The sequence below is a fragment of the Mesocricetus auratus genome, unplaced genomic scaffold, assembly GCF_017639785.1.
Source record: "Mesocricetus auratus isolate SY011 unplaced genomic scaffold, BCM_Maur_2.0 Super-Scaffold_6730, whole genome shotgun sequence".
NCBI classification, from domain to species: Eukaryota; Metazoa; Chordata; class Mammalia; order Rodentia; family Cricetidae; genus Mesocricetus; species Mesocricetus auratus.
The window spans coordinates 41752511-41771479 of record NW_024429184.1 but is presented as its reverse complement, the minus strand read 5'-3'; the positions used below and the strand labels follow the sequence as shown (position 1 = coordinate 41771479).

General features: G+C 43.8%; 1 protein-coding gene across 1 annotated transcript in view; it reads right to left on the bottom strand.

Annotated features, from left to right (window-relative positions):
- Cdh17 (cadherin 17) overlaps nt 1-17645 on the bottom strand; it is a 62684-nt gene extending 45039 nt beyond the window's left edge. The window contains exons 1-3 of the mRNA XM_005066193.4: nt 17527-17645; nt 7114-7183; nt 3048-3146 (exon numbers count right to left, since the gene is read on the bottom strand). Of these exons, the coding sequence (XP_005066250.1) occupies nt 3048-3146; nt 7114-7161 (147 nt within the window). The 5' untranslated portion in view covers nt 7162-7183; nt 17527-17645. The remainder of the gene's footprint in view (nt 1-3047; nt 3147-7113; nt 7184-17526) is intronic.
- Between the last annotated feature and the right edge of the window lie 1324 nt (nt 17646-18969).

Below are 18969 nucleotides of genomic sequence, written 5' to 3'. Positions count from 1 at the left end.
ACTTTGTGGAGTTGACTCTTTCCTCCACCTTCACATGGGTTCCTGGTATCAACTTGGGTCATCAGGCCTGTCCCACATCATGTACATACTCACACACAAATGAACATTTAAAAAGGCTTCAGGAAAACTAACTATTGATAGTACCCCATGGGAACAGAGTCTCGGTGGATGGATTTGAAGAAGCACCAACATTTTTGCCTTTACTTAAGCAGTGCCCTATGCTTCCCACTGGACTATTTCAGTCACCCAAGACCCTTCCACTTGTCCCCTCAGCCTTCTGTGTTCATCAGACTCACTGATGAACTTATGTAGGGAATGTCTTTCCAAAAGCCACCAGGGGTACCTACCAGTGAACACAGAATGAAGGGCCAACCTAGTCTACGCTGAGTCAAAAGGCGGCAGATTTGATGCTCACAGGGTTCCACCCTCAGCTCTGGACCGTCTATCACCTTCTTGCTAAACACCTCTACCACCTACCCCCTGCTGACCCAGTGACTGCTTCCTTCCATACCTTCTCCCTCAGTTCAGGGATGCTGAAACCTGCCTGTTCATCCACGACCATCTTCCTTGAAAAAAAATCAATTTTGCTTTTATGGTTTTTAATCACAAAAATTATATTTGAGCTGATACATATGGTAATCAATTCAATGTGTGTATATATATGTATGTATATATTTGTGCATGAAAAAATATAAAAGTGCTATTTGTCAATTTCAAAACTAAGGAAAACTCATCACTCTTTCTTCTCCTGCCCTCTGACTGCCAGCCTCTCATCAGAATCTTCCATGCATGGGTTTGCTTTTAGTTCCTCTTCTAACTTAGGTTCACCTGAAAAAAATGAGCAAAATGTCTAGTGTGTAAATGTCTTACCAGATTGTAGAGTATTGTATGCATAGGAAATGAGTGAAGAACGTTAGGGGGACTCTAATGTGCCCCCCCAGGCAGGAGAGAAAATGGGGAAGACTTGTGGACTAGAGACACCTAGTCTGCATTTCCCCTGCTTGCAGCCAGACGAAGATCTTTCTGACCAGAAACGTAAGTCAAGCCCTTTTGTGATGTATAGGATACTGGTGAATTGTCATATGCTGTTTAAGCTTGTTGAACATGGATTCTGGGAACAAGGAGGGCTCCTGTCCCAGATTCCAGCATGCTTATTTCAAGTGTTCTCTAAGACTTGTAGGAAATGAGCTGTCCTCCTTGACTCTGTTACAAGGAGGCAGAAGGAGAGCAAAACAGCTCGAGAGTAAAAACACTGTGTCCTTGAGAACAACACAGAGCCAGACTATCCTCACCCAAGGTCACTGCTGTTTGTCCCAGGTTACAGTGGGAAGAGAAGACAGAAGAGTATTTTCAGTCTCTAGAGAAAATGCTCTGCCTGGACCTTCTGGTGCATTCCCAGGGCATTCAGTGGCCTGGGAGCTGAGGTGCCTCACTCCATCTTCAGGCTAACCCTCAATGCTGTGTGCATGTGTGGTGTATGCATGTGTATATGGTTTTGTGTGCATGTTCTCGTGGGGAGGTGTTAAGAGTTCAACATCAGGAATATCTCTAATTCACATTGTTTCAATGATGTATGTTGTATGTGGTACATGTACATGAGTGTGCATGGTGTACATGTCCCTGCACACACAGGAAATCTAGTGCAGAACACTGGGTCCGTTGCTCTCTGCCTTTCTGCCTTGGGACAGTCTCTCACTGAACGTAGAACTCACTAACTTGACAACACTAGCAAACCTCTGGGATTGTCCTACCTCCTCGTCTCCAGTGATGGCATTATAGGTATGAGCCACTTTGTCTGGCTTTTTATACATGTGGGTGTTGAGGATCCAAACTCGGGTCCTCATGCTTCTGTGGCTGTCTCCCCAGCCCTGCTGCTTTTCATGGGCACCTAATCACCTCCCAGGATTACGGCTTGACTATGAATCACCTGCCCCCAAAGGCTCATGTGTCAAAGGCCTGGTGATGCTATTGAGAGGATTGCATTGTAAGGGCGTGAACGTCATTAGTAAACTAACTCATTAACGAGTTCATTTGCTGAATGGGCTTAGGAAGTGGGGACCGAGAGGGACGGGTCACATTGGGCGAGTACCTCTAGAGTACATAGCTTATCTGGACCCTTCCTGCTGTCTCTGCCTCCTGCCACCACAGGCCAAGCAGCTTCTCTCCACCAGCCCTACCTTGCCACAGGTCCAGAAAAAGGGAGCCAAGTTACCACGGATTGAAACCATGAGTCAAAATCTGTTCTCCTCTAAGTCATTTGCCGCCCCCTCAATAGTTGGTCATTGTTATTTGTATGTGAAATGCTGCCCATGGGCTCATGTATCAAATACATGATGGTGGTCCTGTTTCGGAAGTATATGGGACTTTTAGAAAGTAGAACTCACTGGAGGAAGTAAGTTACTGGGTCACTAGAGTGAGGCTTTGAAGTTTGAGAGCCTGAGCCCACTTCCTGTTTCCTCCCTGCTTACAGAGTGACGTGATGGGATTCTCCCAATCCTTGTGCTGTGTCTACCCTGACATGAGCGGCTATGTCCTCTCTGGCACTGTGAACCCAAACAAACCCTTTCTGCCTCGGGTTGACTTTGTCAAGGTATTTGTCACAGCAACGGGAAATGAAACAAAACCGTCACGATGAGCAGATATCCTAATGGTTAAGAGGCCAGCACTGCTCCTAAATCAGTACTTTTTAAACCCACGGCAGAGGCAGAACCCATAGCGCCAACTCCCTGTGAGAGGAACTGGCCACAGGTACAATTAAGGAAGCAGCCTGGCATTGGTGGCCCACACCGTTAATCCCAGCACTCAGGAGGCAGAGGCAGAAGGATCTCTGTGAGTTCGAGACCAGTCTGGTCTACAAGAAGGAGTTCCAGGACAGGCTCCAAAGCCACAGAGAAACCCCGTCTACATCCACCCAGCTCTGCAGCTCAGCTCCCAAAGTCACAGATGATAAGAACTGCCAGGTCTGTGTCAGTGCCCAATGTCCAGCAGAGTTGGGAACAAAGGTCCACTGCAGAAGTCAAGATGGCCAAGATCAAAGTCGTCTTTACCTGGAATATGACTTGACTGGGCTCTTGGCCTTCAAAAATAGAGAACGTCATGGGCTTCAGGGGACCGCTGAACTTCCCATCTTGGCCATACCCACATGTCTGTTGGTAAAGAAAGAGAAATGAGCACTTGAAGTGAGTGTATGCATGTCACTCATGGTTTTATTTGACTTTCAGAAACAATGTGTGGAGCTAAAAAAAAGCGGTCTGGTTTCATTAAGGGACTCTCCTACCTGTCATCATTGACTGCCATGAGCCTCACATCGCTGTTTCTCGTTTACCCATGAGAGCTGCCATCCCATGGGAAGAATCGCAACTCCCGTGTTACAAAGGAAACCTCCAAGAATGAAACCCCAGTGAAACATGGGTGTGAGAGGCAGGGACCTATTGCTTTGACCTAACTTAACAAATGTGCGGCCTCCCGGAGACACTCTGCCTTCTACATCATTCATGGTTATATCAGCTTTTTGGAATCATTTCTAATATCCTCTGACAACATTGTGCCCCATTCCCAGCATCTTGAATGAAGTTTACAGCCACCTCAAGGACAGGTGCATTTAGGTGTTAGGGGGGTACGTAGATAGCTTAGCGTAATGGTTCCTTAGCACACAGTCGCATGGTAAATTCTAGTCAAAGTGGAACTTGCAGCATTAAGAAAAGCTTAAAGCAAGCTCACATTTGATAGCATGTTATGTTCATTTAAAAATAATAAAATCATGAAGTGTTTACTTCAAGCAGGGATCCTACATGGCTCTAAAGTCCAAAGACCTTAAAAGAAAAATCTAAGCAGCCTCCGGGGTCACTGGAATCCGGGCCAGGCTGATAAGGAAAGTTTACAGTTGCTAAGCTAGTATTCATGGGAGTTTGTCCTAAACACATTTAATCCTGACAATGACCCTACCTACTGGGGAAGCATAGTGCAGTGAGTCCTGTTGAGACCAAAGTGCTGAAAAGTTATTTGTTCACAGACTAACTAGAAGCCAGATTTGAACTTGCAACTCCGGAACCAGCCTTCTCAACCCGTAGGCATCATTGCCCACAGGAGGTGAAAAAGTGTTGGAAGGGAAGGTGGCTGGAGTAGGGAGGTGCCTGAAGGTGTGGCTCCCACTGAGATTAGTCCACAGCCAATGGCTGCCATCACTACTGTCCCTTACTACAGCTCCTGAAGGGAGATGGGGCAGCATAGAGCGGGTGCAGAGGCATCCAGCCTCACACCCAACACCAGAGTTCAGTGCCATATTCGGGCTGCTGGCGTGTTCTCCTTCCTCCAGAGTGTGGCAGGGCAAGCTGGGTCAAGGTAGAGTCAGACTCTCTAATGCCAAACTTTGTTTCCCCTTCTTCGGGGAGAACCAGTGCATTCTTGGCACCAAGCTACTCCCGCCTGGGGATAATCCAAACAGCCAGAGGCCAAGGGACAGGGAACGTCCTAAACTGCATCTCAGCACGGGATCTTGACTGACACTGCTTGTCTGATAGAGACAACAGCAAACGCAAACAGAAGGCGTTCCATTCGGCCTTCACTCCCTCAGTGTGGCTTCCGGCCTCTGCCGGTCTCTCTGCTGCCTCCCACACAGAGGTAGGAAAGTTAAGGGTTCCCTCCCTTGCTCCCTTGCAGACGGAAACTGAGTCACATACTTCTTGTTTATGACAGGAATGGGGAGGTGGGGAGGGAGATGAAGAGGCCAGGCCTTTGTTTCCTGATGGGAAAGGACAGGTGTGACACTGGCATTTTCACCCTTCCTTGTGGTTCTCCGAGAGGCGATTGGCTTTGTATCTGCAACTGGAGCAGTCACCCTGAGCTGTGGGGAGATGAACCAGCTAAAACGATAGTGGTCCGAAGAGAAAAGCATTCCTGCCTCCAATGGTATGGTTGACCCTGCCCTGAATTCGTTCTTGGACTTCCTGTTACCCATGAGAAATAACCCTCCATTTATATAAGTTGCTCCAAAACCCAATTTCCTGTTATTTGCAGCTGAAAGCATTTTTAACTTCCACAATAATTTTCTAGACTTTTAGCTGCCTCCTCCTCTCTGAGATTGCCTTCCATTGTGACTCTTTCCTTCCTCCTTCTCGAGGCTTCTCCAGCTCCATTACTTATGAGAGGTGAGGCAGGAGGACATAGGTGTCCAGTGTCACTATAGCGGGGGCTAAGACAAGGGCAGCATTTTTCTGCGGCTCTGCCCCACGCTCCAAGGCTTGACTCTGAGACCACCCAGCAAGCAATCAGCCTTGCAATTACCCTCACCAGTGGAAACCTCATCAGGCCACAGACCTCACAAGCAAGGTTTCACTCTCCGCACACAGATGAGCCAGCACACTGCAGGGAAGGAGAGGCAGTTCCAGGGTTCAAAGTTGCATCCTCATATCGGAGCAGCAAATCTGCCTTCCCTCCCATTAATAGGACTATTGGGGCTATAAAGATTTCAAATTGAATGTGTGCACTGTGAGTCACCCAACCACACCGCCGGAGCTGAGATGGACGGCGTGGTGGGAGTGGCAAGAAGACGAATCAGCCTTCATCCAGAGGCACCATCACAAAGTATTGCAACCAAGTGACATTCTCTCTCAGATCTCAACGCTACTCCTAATTCATAAACCCTGCAATCCATTGCTACCCCACCTCCTAGCTCTGTGCTAGGTGCTGAGGCTGCAAAGCCAGCTAAAATAACCACCTTCACCATGGAGGTCAGGGTCCATGTAGTTATAGATGCTGGACATTTGAAATGTCGTGGTACTCATGGCTCTTATCTATTCCGGGCTTAGGCTGTGCTCTTCCTTGATCCAAAAGCTCCTATAAGTCAAATGCTAAGATTAAACCCATCCCAAAGGACAGAAAACTGAGGTTTAAAGTCTAAAGTGACTCAGTCCATTTCCTATCATGGGCAAGTGGCAGCCTCAAATTTGAACCTGGCTCAGACTTTACTGTCATGATAATATAGGTAGAAAAGGATGTTTGAAAAGCTAGGAAGAATAAGGGTCAAATGAGGATGGTTGGTATGGTCCTCATACAGCCCCCAGGCTGTGAAAGTTCTAGGAACTGAACAGCAGTCCCCACCTAACCTTGAAGGAGAGTCTGGAAAGCTTGGTTTGGTTCTATTTCACAATGTAAAAGAAAAAATTAGGCATGGGGAAGTGATGGAAAGGTAGTATGTACACATATTAAAATGTATGTATTATTCTGTGCAATGTATGGGAATAAAAACATTTAAAATTAAGCTATACAGACCCCATGAGGCTTTTGAGGACTTAAAATTTGGTGTATTGGTTTGAAATACTAGAAAAAAGAAGATTTTAGGTGAAACAATCTAAACACTTGCTTTTGTGGAAAAAATCAAAACTACTTCTGAAATCTTGGTTCCTCAGACAGTGACACTTTGGGCAGCCTTCTGCACCTCAGGGGCCTTGTGAGTAAAGCAGGGATGGTACCCGCTGTGGAGCAAAGCTCAGCAGCTAAAGCCCAGTTTCTTTTCAGTTCCATGCTCAAGGCCTGACAGACAGTAGCAACAACACAGACAAATTTAATTAGGAACCTCCGAGCCACTTATGAAAATAAAAATGCAGAGTATACAAAGGTAAAAACAGGGAAAAAATCATTTCTTGTGCTTTTGTGGCTGGCTTTCATGGTTTCTTTGAAGTTAAGATTAAGTGACAGAGACTAATAGACATCACTGCAATTCTTCTCTTCAGCCCGAGGCTGCAGGTGAAGGGTAGGTAAAGTTTAAACTCAGGGCTGTAGCTCAGTGGTATAACACTTGTCTGTGTACAAGGGCCTGGCTTGGGCCTCAGTATCATAAAAATAAACCACAAACATCTAGCTAAGCCTTGCCCATTACATGGTTTATTGCCTCCTTTGAACTAAGGATAATGCGTCCCCTTCAGCTGATGGGCAACCGTGGGGCTTGTAGTCACTTCCTTAGATACAACACATGAGAACACAGCATATCCATTCTCTATGACGACTTAATTTTGATAGGCTACCTTAAAAGAAAAAAAAAGTGATGACAGTCATTCTTTCCATGGTATGGAGTAGAAAGATGTCAGAAAATCTACAAACTCCCTTCGTGCTTACCAAATAAAGTGTGAGAAGACACAGAGAGCGAAGCCAGGTGGAGGCCATCTTGCTATCTTCACTTGGACTCCTGTGAGTGAACCAGAGATAAAGGGGATTAGATATCAAACTGTTAAATCACATCTTTCCAACAGTCAGAATCTTTGGATGATAGGATCCTTAGAGGCCAACTCTTCCCAGTGTGGAACTGCCAATCTTCCAGAAGCTTCTCTATCTCCATCGATAGCAATGGGCCAGTCAATGTCTCCAAATGGGTGCAGTAATTTCATTTCTGTAATTGTCTCACTTCATTTGAGTGTCTTATATCATTGGCATAACATTATCTCCCTCACTCATTTTTGCTCTGTGTTTGCTTTATGATTTTCATTCTTTCCCACAGATGAGGAGATGTCAGGATAGCTAGGTCAGAGAATTTCCATGGTTCAATGCTGCAAATGCATGAGATTCCTCAAGTGCAGGGAAGCCAAGACTGTTGACAACCCTCGGAGACCTTGCCAGCTGCCTCTTTGGTCTTCTGAATATTATTACAGCCTGGGCTTTGGATTGCTCCGAAAGAATGCATACTATTTCCCCACCCTGTCATGTGTCATGACTAGCTGATTCCAGTATGTAAATAAAATTCCCACTTGGCCTGCAAGGGAGCACGGCTGCCTATTATAATATCAAAGTCAAAATAAATAAAATTTAAAAGAACAAACAAGGAACCAACATGCATTCATTTCACTGAAGTTCCAAGTCAGATTATCATAATACCTGGGAATTATGGATAATGCCGGGTTAGTTCATCCTGTCCTTTTTTTTAAGGTTTTCTACACTGAACATATATTACTAATATCAACAGCATAGAAAAGTTTTAATCGTTATAAAACTTAAATGCCCTGGAGAAGAGAAACATGCTATTCCAGTTTAGCCTCACAAAAGCCCTGGGAGATAAAAGCAGCTTGTGTCATCACCTTCTGACCTCGTGGTTGGAAAGCCTGGAAGTCAGCATGGAGTGGGATAGATGGTGACAGAGCCAGGCTGCCCAAGTTGCTGCTCTATTTCAACCATAAGCAAACAGTTTCACTGCTCTGTCCCCCAGTTTCCTCATGAGGAAAATTCCTAGTGGTTATATAATAGCAGGCATAAAGTAAGGGATAACAAGGGATTGCTGAGCTGTCATGGGATTGTCCAACTCAAAGTTGAACAATTTGCCTAAAGCCCCTTGGGTAAGAGGTGGCCTGGGTGGGCATCTCACAAGGCAGGTGAACTCCTAACTCCAAAACTTCTTCCCGTTCCTTCTTCTACATTGACATGATGTGACAGTGACAAAGATAGACACAGGCATAGCCACATAGGTGGAGACATTTATAGTGTACAGTTTCCACACACCATCTAAATTAAACAACCCACTCTTAGAAAAAGCTAGTATTATAGTCCTACTGGACTCTTAGATTCATTAGTTCCTTGACTATTTAAAATTTAGTTTTGTAACAGAATAAGTTTGGTAGACATGCCAAATATTTTAGATTAAACTCATTATAATTAAATACAAACAAGACATGTTTTTTTTGCCAGGCGTTGGTGGTGCACGCCTTTAATCCCAGCACTCGGGAGGCAGAGGCAGGTGAATCTCTGTGAGTTCGAGGCCAGCCTGGTCTACAGAGCTAGTTCCAGGACAACCTCCAAAACAATACAGAGAAACCCTGTCTCGAAAAACCAAAAAAAAAAAAGACATTTTTTTAACTATTGAGGACTGCTTATTTGATTTGGGGAAACATTGAAACAAATTATGGGTCTTCCATATTCTAGAATAGTGTGAGAGGAAATACAAGCAGCCACACATATCCACAAATTCCTAATCTACAGGTTCAACTAACTAGCCACAGATAAAAAATATTGGAGGTAGATGGGGGCACTAAACACATAAGGAAGTTGATTTCTTATCACTTCCAAAGCAGGACAATATGACAATGATTCCTGTGTTGTCTACAACGAATGAGGCATTCAGGTTGGTGAGATATCCCAGAAGGAAAGTGTGGTACTGAAAAATAAGATTGCCATGAATGGGTGACTAGAAATCATTATGTCAAGCCAAGTACAGCAGACTTGGAAGTCAAATGCTGCACGTTTTCTCTTATATGGAAAACCTAGTCTTAAAAATATACTGGACGGTGGTGATGACTCCTTTAGTCCCAGTACTGGGGAGGCAGAGGCAGGCAGATCTCTGTGAGTTCAAGGCCAGCCTGGTATTCAGAGAGAGTTCCAGGACAGCCAAGGATACACAGAGAAACCCTGTCTCAAAAGAACAAAATGAAACAAAAAACAACTATGGAGATATGTATATGCTCATGTATTTTTGCGTGCAAGTCGTGAAATGAGAAAGGCAAGGGAGGAAAGGAAGAGATGTCAAAGGATGTAGGCAATAGAGCAAAATAATAGAGTCAAGAAGACCAACAGGAAGGGGAAAGGAAATTAGCTGGAGCTAAACTTAAAAGTTAATTATTTTTAAATTAAAACCGACTATGCATTTAGGTAATATCAACTGATTAGGGTGTACAGGAAAAGGTGGGTGGTTTACATGCAGTGTCACACCCTTTTACCTAAGGGCCTGGATCTGGTATGTGTAGATGCCCTAGACATCAAAGGGACCCTCATGAATACTGAGGGACGTGTACTCTTCAGTTTACCTTTTAAACATGAGCAAAATCCGCATGACCAGTCATCAACCTACAGTTTCTTGATACAACAGCCCTGAGGGAGGCCTTGGGTCCCAGGTCTCAAATTCCCCCCATCCAGGATCTTCACAAGCTATGCCAGCTCTCTCAGGCTTATCTACCACTCCCTCCCCACACCCTGGCCACTGTGCACTTTGCCCAGATCTCTGGATCTGTGTCCTGCACGCGCTGCTCCCCACCTGCCACAGGCCTGGGGCACAGACAATAAGCAGCAGGAATTTGCTTAACAAAGTCTGGTCGTGGGCTCCTTCCAGGCTCTTCCTCGGCTTCTCGCCATCACGGGGAGATGGTCCAGCTCTCTCATTCCCTTACAGATGCTGAGTCAGACTTCTTAAATAGGATGCTAGGAACTCCCCAAGCAAGGAGAATGGGTCTGCCATGGCAGACCTCCTTCAGGGAATCATCCTTGACTCCAGATAGGGGCCTCCTCCTTTTGGACTTCCTGTTCTTATTTATCACTACTTGATGGACTGTTTTATCTATGCTTTATTTATTGGTGTTGTTGCCTCTACTAAAACATAAAATCCTGTGCAGTAGAGCTCTTGTTACTTTTTTAATCTCCCAGAGTGCCTCATACCATAGCTCACATATATTAAGATCTCAACAGATGTTTGTTGAATTCTACAGCATTCATCATTGTCTAGCATGGAAAGCCTATTAATCTGTTCTCATCTATAAGCTTTCAGAATAAATATTACTCTCATAAATATAACCATTCACTAATTTGAGATTTAAAGCCTAATCTTAATGCATAGTACAGCAATTCATTTATTTTAGTTTATAGACGGGGTTATTTCTCTGTTAAATGCCATAATATTTTTGTTCCAATAAATGGTTGAGAAACAGTTGGAATATGTCCTCTTTCACTGAACTGACATGTTTCCCTTTTTGAACTCTTGAATCTTGCAAATAAATACAAATTGAATGACAGAAAAAGAATCAACATTAATAAAATTTCTTATTGTCAGGGAGTTAAAACAGATGGTGATCAAAAAATCACCTATTTGTCATTTGCATGTAGTATTACCTCTCACAGGACTGTTTTTTGTGAGAAACAGAACCACTTGCTACATCTTTGTAAGGAGTGTCATGACATATTTGAGGACAATCTCCACACTATGAAGTTGTAAGAAGCATGGAATCTGGAGACTGATTGGTTGGGGTCAGGTGTCTGCCTTGACTTCTGGTCCCGGTCACCAGGCAATGAGGGTGTCCTCCTTTGAGAGCTACGAGAGTCGAGGATTAATACCGGGACAGGGTGTGTCATCCTGCAATCTGTGCTTTCTCAGTCAGAACTTTAAACACCTGGATATCTCCTTTCACAGCCCACTTTCTGACAGCCCCACTCCTCCAGTAACAACCCCTAAGCAGTCTCCAAACAGGCAAATGGAACAGCGAGTTGAAGCCTTTCCCCAAATGATTCAGAGCAAACTACACCAAGGATAGAATTATGTCTGAGAACTTTGTTCTCTCAGACAGGTCTTGCTTTGACTTCCTCTTTGCAGGAACATGACTCACTAGGTGGATATCAGACCCTGGGTCATGCCTAAAGTCCCAACATCCACATCACAGGACAACTTGGAGATACCACTTGGTCAGAGCTTAGTCAGTCGACTTTCAGATAACTCAGGGGCATCTCCTCTGAAGGTCTGACCCAACCATCTGCTTGAAAATTTTGCTATTGTCAGGGTCTCCCTCGGGAGCCAAGACCAATTCAGACAGTTCTGAAAGGACAAGGACACCTGCAGTGACAAAGACCAAAGACTCTGGGCTCCTAATGAGTTTTGAACAGAAGACCTCAATCACCTCACCCAGCAGGTGGCTTATCAGGACCTTGACCTTGAATGTGGAACTCTCTAGGGGAGGTGCCTTCACCGAGTCTACCGTAATCCACTGTAGTCACAGTCAGCCCTGCACACTGTAGGAGATCACAACACAAAGGCAGTTGGCACTCACTGGAAACAAGACACACAGCTCTGAGACTTACACATGAATGATCTTATGATTTGTCTCAGAGGAACTCTGTGAAGCAGATACCTCATACGTTTGAAATGAAAATATCAAAAGGCAGAAGTCTAAGAGCTTAAGAGACTTGGCTGAGGTCACACTGCCACGTTCATTTCCAGGCCTGTGCTCTAGGCCACAGGCTCTTCTAGCCTGCAAGTATCACTTTCACCATTACATCCTTCACACATTTAGGAAGATTTAGCTTCTACTTCATGGCTACTCTTCCTTTTCTTACACGGACGTGACTCACCCTGCCCTAACACACATGCCTCATACTGTGCATGCCAAGGCGAAAGCTGTGTCAGTCTGAGAGAGTTTGTTCTCATATGGAACATATTTGTGTATTGTTCTTTCCTCGAATCCCCTGTGAGCCTCAGCCAGGAGTCTCCCGACTTTTAGCTGAGCCCAAGGTGTTCAGCTGTTGATGCATCTTCCTCCGAAGTGCACATGTCACAGCGCTAACTCCCAAATTCCTCAACATGGTGACTTTGTTTTGGATTCTTCATAGAAAATGAGGTTAAAATGAAGACATCAGGATGCCCCCCCCAAGATGGTGCTGCTGTCTATATAAAAATGGGAAATTTGGACACAGATTCATAGACAAGAAAGAAGGCCACTTGATCATGAAGGCAGCCATCTGCAAGCCCAGAAGAGAGGTCTGGAACAGAACTTTCTCCGTGGACCTCAGAAGGAACCTTGCAGACACCTAGGTCTTAGACTTGAGCTCCAGAACCATGAGATGGTGAATTCTGTTTCAGCCATTCATTCCTGACTTTGATTGAACAAGGTGCTGCCATCCTAGGACAGGGGTGGCCTCAAAGGAGACTTCATGATGGCAATCTGTTATTATACATATTATGTCATCCCCAAAGTGACACTGGAAGAAGAAGCATGAGCAATTCTCTTGATGGGCTCTAATGCTTCTAACATTTGTTTTCCACCGTTGAAGACATGCTTGTCATTTTCTACTTCCTCTGAGTAATTACAGGGACTTTCTAGGTCCAAACCTAAAGAAACTCAACATGCAAACATCACACACACACACACACACACACGCTCACACAGAAAAGCTAAATGCTAGGCAAATCATAAATAAGGTCAGTCACCTCTAGACCTTTTCATTTGGGTTTTTGAGTGAAGAGAGTGTCACCAATGGTTTTAATAACTCATTCAACACTGAGGAATGAGCCATGCAATAGCAAGGAAGGTGTGGGATAAGGACACAAAACTGTTTTATCACAGGGTGATGTGGGCAGGAGAGGATGTGACTAAACTCATAACACCATCAGGACCAAACAGTGCGGCTTAGCCTGAGTGTCATTTGTTTTACAGCTACATTGTATATTGCTAGGAGCAGCATAAATTCTAAGGCACGGCTAGATATGAATAAAGATCAGATTAAAGCTGGCTCACACCATTGTTCACCAAGCCATGCTGAGGTCACCCAAGCCCATCTTTCTGTTCTGGCTCACAAATCACTGGCACCAATTACTTCATGTAAGTAGGGGCTGACCAATTTGCACCCTTGACAAATTAGCCACCCAATTAAGGCCACTGTTAATGAGCTAGAAACAAGCACCCAGGCATAAAATGAGGTCTGTTGCCTCACACTGAGGACTGATGGCTCCTGAGGTGGGAAGCGCCAGTGTGGTGTGCTTAGAGCTGAAGGAAAAGAAAAGAAGGAAAGAGGAAGAAAGGGGAGCAGACACCCCCACATCTACCCCAGACCCCACAAAAACACAAGCTTTATGGTCTCACTAAACTTCACAGTATGGATAAACTGGTCTCTGAATGTGAGAATCTGGGTCTAGGTATCCAAAACAGGAGGTGATTATATTATCAGCAGGTTCATGATGGGATATATGAATTCACAAGAGGATAGATCCCTGGAGAAGTTAAAAATGATGTAAACTTATAAGACTAATTACAGCAGTAATTACTAATGCAATTGCATTTATTAAAGGAAGAAATAGAGCTCTTGGGAATATTTTGAGGAACATTATCACTGTCTCCATGCTGGCTTCCTTTTCACCCAGCATACCCACAAACTAGACAAGGATTGGGCCAGCTGAGAAGAAAAGGATTCCACTCAAAGGCTCATGGGACATAGTAGTTGTGGTGGCTTGAATGAGAAACTCAGAGGTTTGGGTATTTGAACTCTTGATCCCCAGTTGGTACAGCCTTGAGGGAGGAAGTAAATCACTCAGGGTGTGCCTTGGAGGTTCACAGACTTGTCCTACTTCTAGTTGACTCTCTGCTCTTGTTGCAGTTGAAGATGTAATCTTTCAGATTCTTGTTCCTGCCACCATGCCTACTGCCTGCTGCCAAGTCCCACCTACACCCTCCCAGTATGGAATCCCCCCTCCCAAAACCATAAACACTTCCTTCTAAGCTGTCTTGATATGTTATCACAGCAACAGGACAGTAGATATTGGAGAAAGTATCTAATACTCTAGTCCCAAAAGGAAAGGTGCCCCAAGTCATCAGAAGGATGGGAACTTCGATCTGTGCACAGCAATGTGCTTCTCGCCTATCTTACTCCAGGAGATGGGAGTTAGCCCTGCTTCCCCTAGTGGGAGCAGGTTGCAACCCAGATGAACTGGGAGGGGTGCAGAAGTACTCCATATATAGTTGACCACTGCCATGAGTGTCCTCTGTGACCTAAAGACAGAGGTAGGGATTGCTATTCCTCATAAAAGATGGATTTATTTTTTATGAAGGTTTCTTTTGTATTAAACAGCATTTCTTCACGTGGGTGAAGCATAAAAATCACACATGCCAACCTACAAAATTCATTAGGAGATAATTCTAAATTCCATTCTATATGACAAAACCAAGACATTAAAGGGTGTAAAAAAAAAAAAGACACCATTTGCTATTGCTATTGTACTAGTTAATTTGCAAGATGACCTTGAGGCAAGAAAACACATAGTCATGCTCAAGTGCAGGAGGTTAGCAGTCTCCCTCCAGTCATTAAATCTTAACTGATGACTATGCAGAGGGGAGGAAGCAAAACCGAATTTAACTTAATTCTGTCTAATGAAGGGTACCTAACCTTAGAAGGTTTATAATGACTCAAATATCTTTTAAAGTTTGTATTTATTCAATGCACTTTGGAAAATCCATTCATTTAAATACTACAATCCTGCAATGTGGATCTAGTTATCATGCAAGGCAGGAAACTAAACTCAGGGAAGTTAAGGAAAGGTTTTCCTGATTGAATGTAAAGATCCAAGAAGGAGCCACATGCTAACCAGCATGCACAGGAGGAGCATGCTCATCTTTAAACATCTTCCAAAACACACATCTAGCATTCTGATTCCCTTCTCTCAAGAACTGCAGGCAGCACTTGCCTACTCTGTATGTGGCCCTGGATTTAATCCCTAGCATCAGAGAAAAAAAATACCTGTAAGTCATAATCTTTTCAATATGGTAAGAAAGTATTGAATCTGGGTATCTTGAATAGAATTCAAATTGTCATCATTACAGAATATTTTTAAGAAGAATTAAGGTTTGCTTTCACCACTACCAAGCATAACTTAGTCTGTTATAGATTGCTTACATGAAAAATATCTGTTTTAATGTATTTAATATTTGAACTACTTGGTAACTATCTGATTGTGTTAAGTTGATATAGCTCAAAATGAAGTAAATATTCCCGTTCATTCTCACAACTTACAAATAGCAAATATATCTACCCCCAAGAAAATTCTCTACATCTTTCCTTGCTTAGCTACTCAATGAGTAGACCACAGGAAAGCTAAACCCATTCTAAATTAAACACCAGAGATTTCTGAATGAATACAATTTTATACTAACAAATCAACAAATATTTCTACTCCTATGTGCATCTTGTTTTGTTTTGTTTCATTTTGATTTTTTTTGTAGAACAAAACAATGGTCAGCATTGTTTCCCAGAGTTACCTCTTTCAACGTTGAAGTGGAGTATGTTTTCTTTCTAGATCCCTCCTTTGACAGTAGGACATGGGTTTGACTTTTGTAAGAGAAAGAAATTACTGCACATGTAATGTTCATCTTCTACAGCAATAACTTCCTTCAGGGCTTTTCTGAGTAATCTTCAAACCTCAAAGCTTACATGAGAGCCACTTGAGGAACTTTTGACCTTTGAGTGATATCTATCAGAACCCAATCACTTTATCATTCTTATTATGTCAGATCCCATGTTTTTAGCATAACTTTGTGTGTGTGTATGTGTGTGTGTGCTCAATGTAGGAAGATCTTTCTAGAAGGGTGTGGTGTTACTCGCCTATAATCCCAGCATGCAGGAGAATCACAAGCTCAACGGTAGCCTGCACTACATAGTGAGTCCCATCTAAAAAGTCTTTTTTCCTGTGGCATTACTACTTTTGTCTTTTTTCCCCTACAGAGCAAACAACCACACCTCAACTTGATCTGGCTCAGTTACCTGGACTTTCTCCTGGAAAATAAACCAATGTTCACTTAGTGTCTACCATTGCAGCAAGCACTTCGCCTATGCATTTACTTCTCACGATCCCCATTTAGGCAGGTTATCTGTTATCTAAATGGAAAAGATTAGGGTTCAGAGGGCATAAGTACTCTGCTTCATATGCTCCAGCCAATCAATGATGAAACTGGCCCAACCCAACTGACCAACCCTAAAGACTCATAAAGTGTATGTCCCACAGTCAACTGTAGACTCCCAGGAAAAGGATTCCTTTTATTTCTTTAGAAAGCCTCAACGTTGCCTGACTTTCTAGTCATCTGAATGTATACTCTGTTCTTTTAAACAATGCCTTGTTTGAACTTACATTCTTATGGAAAAATAAAGACAGAAAAGTATCAGAGAGGCATTGCCCAAACAGTCTGCTTGGCACACCCTACTCTGGGGAGCCTCTGCTTCATCCCTATAAAGTCACCTGTAATCAAGAAACACAGGCAATGACCAAAACCACAAAGATTCCAAGTGACACATGACATCCCAAGAATCCCTCATGAGCAAAGACTCTCCCTCTCTCTCTCTCTCTCTCTCTCTCTCTCTCTCTCTCTCTCTCTCTCTCTCTCTCTCTCTCTCACACACACACACACACACACACACACACACACACACACACACACCAGCCATCCTTTCCCAACAGTGTGGCAGGACTGGTTCTTTCCCTTCAATTCATATTCTAGAACTTTCTTTAAACGTCTTCTTTCTCCTCTGTGCCATCCCTTCCCATCAATCCTAAGAAGCAGCCACTGAATTTGTCTTCTCTGAAAAGCAGACAATCTTCAAAGACATCTGAGTGACATTGCAGTTTATGAGACTAAGAGTCTAAACCAGGTTCAGCAATGTAAGAGTTTTGGGGTGTTGTCATACTAGTTTTAGATACTAATTACAAACAATGGTTATTAATACTCTTTTACACTTCAGAGAACCCAGTGATTCATTAGTTCCACTCTAGGCTCAGTTCAGTCAGAGCTACTTCATCCAGTGAATGTCTGCAATACAGACTCATGAAAAGGAACTGTTAGATGAAGAAACTGTGTCCTCCACCAAAGCTAGTGACACCAGGCACAAGAACCTTTTCTAGGTGTAGCACTGCACCTTGAGGAATACATTTATCCAGCCCTTATTAAGTCTCCCCCCACTCCCACCCACCACCTAACTTATCATTCTTAAAATAGATGTGACGGAAACAATGGTGAGGACGATCCTCCTTACCTTTCTGCAAGTAAGAAAATGCTGCTTAGAAGTTGTCGTCTTCCATTCAGCTGTAGAGACACTTGCTGCAACTAGAGAACCCCAGGAAACACTTCCTCTACCTGCTCTGTTCCTCGAGCCTCTCCCTTCCCCTCTAGTCAAACATTAACCACAAACATTTTTATTGATCCCCAAGAGCCACCGGTACCATAAAAGGTATAGTTGTATTCAATCCAGGAAAGGAGTCACTTTATATGTCAAAATGTTCCATTCGTACTCAGCATGCTTTAAAACTCGTTGCTGGGCCTTTATTGTTGTTGTTTTGAGCAAACTAGAAGTTAAGAAGTTAGAATGATGAAGCTGGATGAGCATTCAGCTATCTCTGGAGTGTGAGCCCTGTGACATCCAAGAGAGTCTCTGCAAAGGTCACCATGCAACAAGTACATGTATAGGTTCCATGCAAATACAAAAGACAAGGCATCAAGTCTGGTAACAATGCAGTCTACTGGCAGACACTGACAAGAGAGACTGTAGCTGACCCAGGCTCTCTAGAGTCCTCTAAACCACTAATGGGAAGACCCTACATGCCAGGTATCCTAAGAGTGAAACCACTCCGTAGTACACAATGTCCGCATCTGTGGTAGAGCAGGTCCCTGTGGTAGAGCAGGTCCCTGTGGTAGAGCAGGTCCCTGTGATAGAGCAGGTCCCTGTGGTAGAGCAGGTCCCTGTGGTAGAGCAGGTCCAGGAATAGGCCTTCCTCTTTGGTCTCACTGAGTTTAGAGAAGTAAGATTAGCATGGCCAAGAGCTCCTCAAGTTTTTACCATCTCTGCTCTCCCATAATCTAGACAAAATGACCACAAAAGCAAGAAGCATCATTTCACTTCCTGGAATCTATCAATTAGATCTCCCCATCACAGGACTACTCTGGAAGGAGGCAGCTTCTTGTCTAGTAGTCTTTCAATGATGTGTGAAAAAGTAATTTTTAAGTCTGCAAAGTTTTTTTTTCAGAAAAGGCACAGATGGATAACTTTCTAGATTGTTGCTGGTTTCAGTACTAATACTGTGCTGCCATGTCCTGCATGTTGGCATATCACTCAAAGAGTCTTCTCAAGTCAATGAATAGAATCTGGCTTAGGGACAGCAACCAGAGCAGGAAGGAATTTGGTATCTGGGTGGAGGCCATAGCCTGGGCAACACAGTTGGGCCTCTATCCTACATAGTGTGTCAGATTTAAATTTTCTTCTGCTCCATGTGAAGAACAAAGTAACTCCCCATGTGCTGTATATATGTTTGAGTTTTGTACCAAATCTAAATCTTTTCTTTAGACCGAAAGGGGAATTGTAGGGAAAGATCACGTACCGGCAACACTGACCATGCCAAATGGGCATGGTCACAGGTATGTGGGAGGAAACCAGAGATAAAAGAAAGTACAGAAAGACACCCCTCTCTCTTGGATTCCGGCC